Here is a 9,506-nt window from a genome sequence, read left to right on the forward strand (position 1 = left end):
ATTATTATTACAATATAGCTGACTAAACCCGTAAATATTCTAACTAACAAACCTAAAAGAGTAAATTGATATATAAAATATACATATATACCACCGAGCTCGAGCTACTCGACGAGCTAAAATTTCTTGTTCCTAACTACTCGAATCGATTCGATTTACTGTAGTGATTAGCTCGAGCACGAGTCAAGTATCTAATCAAGCTACTCGCGAGCTCGATTCAAGCTACTCGAATTCCCTGCACCCCTAAGCGGGAGCTCATTGTTACCATTTTGGAGTGGACAAAAGCAAAAGAGAAGAAACATGTATTTGACTCGTTACTTCTGTTGACAAGTCATGTTCGAACGCACTATTTAAATATCTCGATGCATTTGGAAAAGGAAAATATTGGGAAGTGTCATTACGCTCCAAAGAAATAGTATAGCTAGTTAGGGATGACAAAAGTTAGGGATGACCCTAACATCTGGACCCCATTTTCTCCTGGACCTCGTCTTGACCTATTTAATTGCAAACTTCTAATGTAGATCTAAAATTTACTAATTAACTTTTGTTTGGTCGACCTTGAAAATGTTTGTTAAGGGGGATAAATATTTTTTTGGTTAAGCTACTTGCAGTTTGTTCAACATAGAATAGAAGCAGAGCGATGCTCGTAGGTGTGGACGTGTTGTTTTCGGTCAAGTTGGCACCTGGCAGCACGAGTGATGGAATGAGTATTAATTAGACTATTTAATTTAGCAATACTTTATTCTTAGGACCGGCTGGTGATACTACTGAATTACTGACAATCGATGGAAATTGCTCGTACAAATGGTGCAGTAGGTGGATAAAACCTTATAGCCTTTTGCTCGACTGCGACGATTCTTGGTTGTTCCCGCGTCTAGCATGATTCATTTGTTGATCAGCGGATTGGACCATTTTGGCCCCTTGGGATTGGCTCGACTGGTGTTGGAGTTGCCTAGTTAGGTCCTAATACCGTGTGATAGGGTTCGACTCCTTCTACTGTTTTGTGTATTCTTGGAAGACAGAGTGCACAAGCGCAAGAAGATTAATCTGGTCAAAGGTTGGAATACTCTCTATGTTAAAAAAAACAAAGAATTGGACCATTTTGTACCGGGACAGTACAATCACTTTGGTATATATACTGTAAAGTGGTTACAACACACATGTTTTGCTAATTACACACGAAAATGTTGTACATAACCATTAAAATTTGAGCTAATCTTTGTTGTTAAATTAAGATGGAGCGAAGTTCGTGCCCTTTCTTTATCTCTATCAATTACCACCCTCATAACTTATAATGTGATTAAAATTTCTATTTTTTTATAAGACTAAAATCTTATTGCCGTCTAAACTTTTTAATTTGATAAATCAAATATCCATAATTAGATTTTGGCTAGATAATTGATAATTTGGCATTCTTTTAATTTTAAAAGTAAGCTAAAATATTGTTTTTTTTTTGTCTCATCATCAAATTAAAAATAAAATAAATTAATTTTCAATAATATATTTATAACAACATAAGTTGTAATTTATGACTTATAACACGAATTATTAGTAGATTACCATATATACAATATAGTGTCAATATATAAAATTTAATAATCTAGCCGATAATTTGAAATAAGAATGATGATTAGATAGTATTGCCAATATCAGATATTCATTTGATGAATCAACTTGTTTTAGCGCCTGTTTGATAATCCAATTGAATACTTAAATTTAATGAATTCATATCTTAATATATACACACGCATTTGATGATAAAAAAATAAAATATATGAATTAATTAAATGATGTCGAATTTTCTTAGCATAACTTGCTCATAAACATAAGGGATAAATTATTGACTTATCCTTTAATGTGATACATACTAAAAAATATATTAAATTTAGTACTTAACAATTCAGTAATTCAATTGATTCAGGTTTTAGGTTTCAAATTTCTGTTTAATTAAATGCATCCTTAGTCAAGTTAATCACTAGAAGGAATTTAAAACATCTCTTTAGGATATCCAAAAAGTGTGCCAAAACATTCTTTGCTCTAAATGAGGTGCTGTCTTCACTCTTAACACTTCATATAACCTAATTAAGTTCTCCTTCTATCTTCTCTCTAACCCCTTATATAGCCCAATTATGTTTCCCTGAGCGGTAGAATTGGATGGTATAAATATTCAATAGACTTAAAAGAAAAAAAGTACTATTCATTTTGGCGAGATCTGCCGTTTTTTTTTTACAAAAAAAAAGATTTTCCGGAACTTTAAACACCCCAACCCTGCACTATCCCGTCCGATCAAACGTCACCTTAAGCAGACGGTAACAATTTGTACGTTCTGTTTTAATGAGTATCTTCTTGGCAGCCTTTTGCGACAGAATACCTACGTGGCAGTGTGCCATTGGGTTTCAGGATCTTAAATCCCACCCTACAGTCTGCCCTACAGGCGGGACCATCAGAGTATCTACGTCTCCATCATCAAACGTCATAAATTAATGCCAATTCCTCAACGGTAAGCAGCAGCCATCCAAAGTCGTCAGTATTTGGTAAAAGAATTAAATGACGTGTCGATAGTGTAACACCGCCAGTGCCTCGCGATGTGTGGCCACGGACCACACTATTTGTGATCGGACGGCGTAGGATTGGTTCAAGTCTCGTCTCTGATCTCACAGGTTGATATGAATGTTCTTTGGTGGAAAGTTTGGAGAAATTGTGCACTTCCGATGGTGGGTTTGGTGGGTGACGTGTCATGTCCCGCTTGTACTTTTGCCTTGGCTTATTGCGGAAACGGTCCATCAAGATTGAATAGTGACGATCTCTAGGAAGATAGGGAAGAAGATCAACGGCTGATGTTATTTGGGTAGATTGTACGCTTTGATTGCTGGATGTACCATCGTCTTCCTCGTGGGCTCTGACTTTCACAGGGAACGCTAGACATATCACGCGACTAGCGAGAGCGTAGAGCAATAGAGTTTGACTGCTCTTACAACCGTGGGGTCCACATCGTACTCAGCAAATCATGGGCTTTAAGGTACTATGCCACCTAGCCACGGATGGAATAAGAATTAGTTCGCAGTAGGCCAGCCCAACTTCAAATCTAGTCCGTAGCTAGCAGGTCCAGGTTAATCTACCTCTCAACAATGGTCAGCTTGATTATTTCAATCTTCCGGAGGAACCAGCCCAAATGATGTTTACCTGAAGAAAAGATTTATCGTTAATTCTATAAACTTACTACTTCTATCTTCATCTAGATGCTGGTGTAACACCGTATATTTAAATCAAAAAAAAAAGTTGTCTAATAATTAATCCCGCCTTTCGGGAATTCTAAAAAAAAAAATTAATACAAAGGATGATACTTTCCTACACTTTCAATGTATATATTTATCGGTTTGAATATTGAATTCAAAATTTACATTTTTGTTATACATTTAGACACACTAATGCATACACCGTCACTAGGAAAATTTAATTCTAAAACAAAATTGTGTGTGTTGGGAGTATAATTCTCAAACCTTTAAAAAAAAAAAAACTTAAAAAATTTGATCCCGGCATCCATTTTCAATCCCCACTGAAGATGTACCACAATTTAGTTAAATGGGTTAAAATCTAACTCCGTTGCTAAGTTACCCGAAGTTGAAGTGGTTGGTCAGAAAGGATGTGTGACAAAAAGCTGAACAAAAACCCGAAAACTAAAAACAGGCTGAACATTCGTGGTTTCATCTTAATCGGTTTGTAGCAGCAGATGATAAGAAGAGTTTACTGAGCAAAGAATGCCATTGTAATTTTTTTTTCCTTAAAACGCTATTTGATTATATTGCTTTCAAAAAATATACAATTGCGAGTAAAGACCCGAGTTAACTTTACATTCAATGTACTTGACACCGAGAAAGCAAGAGTTCCTCATCTAGTATGATGTTTAAGGCATAAGTACTAATCTTAGAACTTAAATGATTCTTATCATTTTTAACTAGTGCTAATCTTAATGCCTAAGGTCTGAAAGAATGGCATTGTAATCATCATTAATGAATTTAGATGACGGAGCTGTCCCGTCCATTGGGATTTCCAATTGTGTTTTGATTATTCTTTGACGCAGCAATTTCATAAAGAAGGGCGTGGAGAAATTGTTAAAAAACAGTACACGTGATATATAGAATACGGATAGAACCCAAATTGAATGGATTTAACTAGCGATTTGGGGTAGTAATAAATAATAGTAAATGTTTTAGGTAATTTACCAAAACTTTGAACCCGTCATCATGTCGGCACAGATGACATGCATATTACAACACGAAACTATGGAAGAAACTTTTCGAAGGCAGCAAAATGTCGTCATGAGGAAATCCTTGCAGATAAGAATAATATGTTATTGACACTCTCAAGAAAAGTCTCACCTACTCCATCCTCCGTTCCCTTTGTAATTTTGAAGTAAGGATAGAAAGGATAGTGTTAGAAACATTTTTAAGAGTGCTAATATATCATTTTTCCTAAACAAAACTAAGACTAACTTCATGAACAAACCAGTTCAAACCTCTATTAATGATGCAATGCTGAAATGATAATTGAAAATTACTAATACTAGTATTAATAACCAACAGAGGAAAGATATGAAATAAAAAGTCCTTTTTTTTGGACTAATTATAGTTACCTCCCTTGAGGTCTATCCAAATTGCAGATTTAACCTTTAGATTTGACCAAATTATGGTCCATCCCTTTGAATGGATGAACTTTTAACAAATAACCCCCCGATGTCAAACGTCAGTGTTACTGATGCCATCCAAAATTATAGTCAAGTGATCAAAACATTAAGAAAACAGATGCCGTATTTCTCTATTTAATCTAATACCAAACTGATTACTACATCATAGTGGTATATTGTTAAATTTGTTTTTAAAAAAAAACATAAATTAAAAAATAAACCGACATGATAATAGACAAAAACATGCAAATTTTCAAATTGAACATGTTTTATCATGAATACGAGATAGTTAGAGAAATTTTCTTTTGTCTAAACATGTTTGGTCCGTTGGATCTATTCTATTTCTTTTTTGGGTCTTGCGTAGTTGATCAGAAAAAAGAATGCTTTGCCTTCCAATATGTACTCTGACTTTGTTATGGATTTTTGGAGTTTGATTAGCATTGGAGACATCTTGCAATATTACTAAATCAGTTAGGTGCATGTCCAATTTCGTTTCTTGTCACTTGAATTTGCTTTTCTATAAGAATTTCACCTAGTTTCTTATCCATTCTATTTTAGGAGTGTACTAACATTTTTTTTTTTTTTTTGGTTTCTCCCCTTGCAGGAGAAGTTGGGACACATTTGAGCTACGTAATGATAGAGTTGGTGATGCCACTACTGCTAAGATTTTGGGAAAGTAGTAGAGTTGGATGTGATAACTGATGAGTGATGGTGATAGAATATTGATGCTGAATTTGAATAGATATGTTTTTTTAGGCTGTTTTTAGATTAGGTGTGAAGCAATGCTAAAGCATGAAAATGCAAAAGATCATCACTTTAGGAAACATTTTGCCCATGGATAGAAAGCTTGATGAATTTCTAATTTTTGTGTCCTTTTTTTTTTTCCCAATATTTGTTTGTTGTTCATTCAATTAAGTATCAGGGTGTTTATGTCTTTTAAACACTTCTGTTTACTTCATCCATCTATCCCGTTTGAGAGAAGGGGCTATGTGCTATTTGACCAAACCTCAAGGTTCGAATTGTAGCTTGATCAAACTTAAGGGGAAGGTAAATCTAATTAACCTTTTCTGGTCAAAGAAAGAAGAAAAGTATCAAAGCTACTGCTCTCGCATGGAAAGTAGATGACGGAAACATGACCACACTTTACAGTTTTTCCCTTTCTCTCTCTTCTTTTATTACCTGACGTGTACGTATCTGAACTTGGAAAGTGCCAGCGCCTCCATTTGCTATATTTTTTTTGTAAGATACAGCCGGACAAAACAATTTCCCGGGTTTCTCAATTCTCTCGTCCACGTATTTCAAAACTTGTTAGAATACAGTCGTCGTCGTCGTCGTTGGAGGGGATTGGTGGAAATGGAGGTGGAGAAGGAGGGGGAGATTGATCTGCTGCCGATTGACTTGTTGGCTCACATATTTACCCTCATCACTTGCTTCAAAGATTTGGCTCAGTATGTCCTTTCCCCCCCCCCCCCCCCCCCTTTTTGAATTTTGCTAGTGTAATTTTCTTGGATTCTTTGTTCTTGCATTTTTTCTTTAACTGGGAAAAAAGAAATAAGTAAAAGAAAGGCACTTACTCGTATTTGTTGACTTTATATGTGTGGAATGTGGGGTTGGTTGAGTAGGGCGAGCAGCGTGAGCCGGAAATGGAGGCAGGGGGTGAAGGAATCGCTGGCGAGGAGGGATAAGCTGAGCTTTTCAGGTTGGAAAATGGACGACGATTCCACCACACGCGTCGTTTGCCTTGCTTTCAGTCTCAAGGAGCTTGACATGTAGAGTACATCTTCCTTATCTTCCCCCCCCCCCCCCACCCGCGGGCGGGTAATCTTTGTTGCGTGCAAATTCTCCAGTTGTAAGAAGATTGGAATGGGTAATTCAAGTAGGAACCGTTTTTTCGGGTGATGGAAAGTAGGGACATAAGAGTTGTGCGCTTGCTGACAATGATGATTGCCTGTCCTGGGTTTTTCTTGGATATTTGTTTTTTATTGTGAAAAATTTACTCTCATAAACTGTAATTGGTTTTTTTTTTCTCCTTTAAAACGTAGGTGGGAGGTTCACTTATACTCCTTCCTCCTACCACCCGACCCATCCCTCCTCGCAACTGTAATTGGTTTACTTGTAGTAATTACTACAGTTTGTTGATGTCTGTGTTTACAAATGATGAAGTAAGTTGCTAGCTTGATTTTCATTTAATGGTCTCGCATTAGGCTGCAATTGGTGCTTTAATCCTAGGAACAGACAAGGAAAAAAATTATTCTTGGGTAATGCAATCAAAATTTTATATCATGCAGTAGTATTTGCTTAGAATTCTTGTTTGTACAAACATCTCATTGTTTACCTAAAAAACAATGCAGTTTGACAAAATTTATAATTATTTAATGTCCTCAGTTCTAGGAGCCGATGGGGCTGCCAGATAACCGACCAAGGGCTTTACCAATTAGCTACTGCAAAGTGCATTAGCAACCTATCCTCAATATCTTTGTGGGGTTCAACAGGAATCACAGATAGAGGTGTTATCCAACTGGTGGGTAAATTCTTTCTCATTTATTGGAAGTAGTAGTTATTCTCAGTTGATATGGAATAATCACCATTTTACATGTGATGCTGTATAGAAATCTGCTTCTGTCATCTCAAATATTGTTGCGGTAGTTGTTATTGCTGTTACTAGAAAAAGCTTATTTTCTTGGCCGATTGATCTCCGATTATAGTTTTTGGATTTAAACCGAGTAGGTATAGCAACAAGAAACTGTGAAGTTCTAAATGTTAAATGGAGATTGCGCTTCTGTTGAGTTGTCTTTAAAATCAGCTGGGATTACTGGAGGGATTTCAGCTAGCGTCACTGCAGTAGGGGAAAACAATGCACCTTCCTTTCAGAAGTAGTAATCTAGTCTTCTGAATTACGATGGCTTAGAGAATTAATTATGTGCTTAGCACAGGAGTAGCTGCAGAGAGCGGTGATCCTTATCTTCATCTGGCTTCAAAACTGTGCTTACTGTCCAATGAAACAACAGACAGCAGGTAGGGAAAAATGCTTGGGGAAAAAATCTGATCTGAATGGCGTTAAAGGTGATGCGGGAATAAATTTGACCATTGTCCATATATTACTCTTCAATTGCTTAAAAAATTTGGAATCTCATATGCTGTCAACATTTGCATGTCCAGAGTGGCACCTTGTGTGACATTAGGACATCACCTGGTATGGTGCATTGTCTTGCATTTGAAAACAACGAGGGTTTCAATTAAAACGTACTGTGCTTATCATTGTCAGACGTCCTTTCCATCTGCTTGACTTCAATACCACTGTGGGACAGACTCAAGTTATGGTTCTCTTTGAGTTAGAAATAATGCATTTCATTTATAATCTCTTATAACTGTGTAATTATATTCGGTGGCTTCCTCACTTTATCTATTGTTTATTCTTCGCCTTTTTCTTATCTGATTCCCTTTGTTGTGTTGATCTGGAGAGTTCTACTAAGTAAAGATAGATAGGCTTTTGATGCCCTTAGATAAACTCTGTAGGCTTTTGCTGTCTGGTTGATTGTGTTTTAGGCTGTCAATGTTTGGATAATGGTGCTAATGGCATTGCAATAGGTGTTTCTATCTTTCTGCATCTCATGTTTGTGCATCAAATTCGATATTTGATCTTCTTTTTGCAGATTTCCAGAGCTACTTCTTTACAACACCTAAACATAGGTGGTACATTTATCACAGATACATCTTTGTTTGCTGTTGCAGATAGCTGTCAAGAATTGAAGGTAAAGCCACAAAATCTGTTCTCATTGACCCGTCCACAATAGGCCTCAGAGACACAGTAAAACACACAAACATGCACATAGAAGTGCAGAAAAAGAAAAAAAGTAAAAAAAAAAAAAAAGAAGTAGGTCACCGGCTTGTAAGATTTGTGCTTGTGCCTCGTATGCATTTAGGGCGGAACCATTCTTCAAAGTTAGAAGCTACCTAATGTTATTTTCGTGTCTAAATACTTTTCAGACTATTGTCCTGTGGGGCTGCCGCCATGTGACTGAGGAGGGACTTCTAGTCCTTGTAAATAAATGTCGCAAGCTGGAGTCCATAAATGTTTGGGGTCTGAGGGTTCCATTGGATTGCTTTGTTGGTTTGCTTACCATAAGCCCTGCTCTTCAGATACGACCCAAAGGAATGGTGAACGTCGAGAGAATTTCTATGTGGCCTGTCTTTTAAGGTGAAGCGACTGGATGCGGGGATACAAGTGCGTAATGATTGTTTGTCCTACAATTTATACAATGTTGTACAGATTACCTGTCTTTGTAATCTGAGTTTAATAAACATGGCATTGGCCCGCCAGTGAATTGTATTTAATGATTCTTTGCTCCAGACAAAATTGAAGATTTGGGATGTAATTAGTATCTTCTAATTTTATGCATTATGATAGTATGTGCGAGGAATGAGCGCCGAAAGGAATCAGGTATGGAGAGTCTCCTAGTACGGGAATCCTTAAATTCCTTGGGGACTGTTCTTTTGCTTTGAAATACGGGAACGAATGCAATTTTCATGCCATTGCATATTCTTTGACATCTGGCAAATGGTGCAAATACACGGACGCTAACTGCTTCTCAGTTAACTATACATTGATGGGACCTGTTCCTTTTTGTTTTTTTTTTTTGTAGGGTGGGTGGGCTGCTATCTTGTCACACCTCTCTGATTGGCCCCAACTTTTTTTTTCCTTTTTCCCTTCTTAGCCCACAATGTGATGTAGTATTATCTTACTGACCTCTCTGATTGGCCCCAACTTTTTTTTTCCTTTTTCCCTTTTAGCCCACAATAAATGTATTATAACATATTGGGA

At 36.7% G+C, this 9,506-nt stretch overlaps 1 protein-coding gene across 1 annotated transcript; it reads left to right on the forward strand.

Moving 5' to 3' along the window:
* The first annotated feature begins 5,671 nt into the window (after nt 1-5,671).
* LOC113752829 (F-box protein At5g67140) lies at nt 5,672-9,105 on the forward strand. The gene is made up of 6 exons (XM_027296882.1): nt 5,672-5,731; nt 5,834-6,132; nt 6,307-6,453; nt 7,070-7,205; nt 8,338-8,436; nt 8,672-9,105. The coding sequence occupies exons 1-6, from the start codon at nt 5,672-5,674 to the stop codon at nt 8,879-8,881; spliced, it is 951 nt and encodes a 316-aa protein (XP_027152683.1). The 3' UTR covers nt 8,882-9,105.
* The last annotated feature ends 401 nt before the right edge of the window (nt 9,106-9,506 follow it).

Source organism: Coffea eugenioides, chromosome 11 (genome assembly GCF_003713205.1).
Source record: "Coffea eugenioides isolate CCC68of chromosome 11, Ceug_1.0, whole genome shotgun sequence".
Lineage (NCBI taxonomy): Eukaryota > Viridiplantae > Streptophyta > Magnoliopsida > Gentianales > Rubiaceae > Coffea > Coffea eugenioides.

What these genes read in the sequence shown, in the direction of transcription:
- LOC113752829 (XM_027296882.1), top strand. Translation starts at nt 5,672, where the DNA reads ATGTGCTATTTGACCAAACCTCAAGGTTCGAATTGTAGCTTGATCAAA. An exon ending in TGATCAAACTTAAGGGGAAG is followed by an intron (nt 5,732 to 5,833) that starts GTAAATCTAATT and finishes CACACTTTACAG; the next exon opens with TTTTTCCCTTTCTCTCTCTT. An exon ending in AGTCTCAAGGAGCTTGACAT is followed by an intron (nt 6,454 to 7,069) that starts GTAGAGTACATC and finishes TAATGTCCTCAG; the next exon opens with TTCTAGGAGCCGATGGGGCT.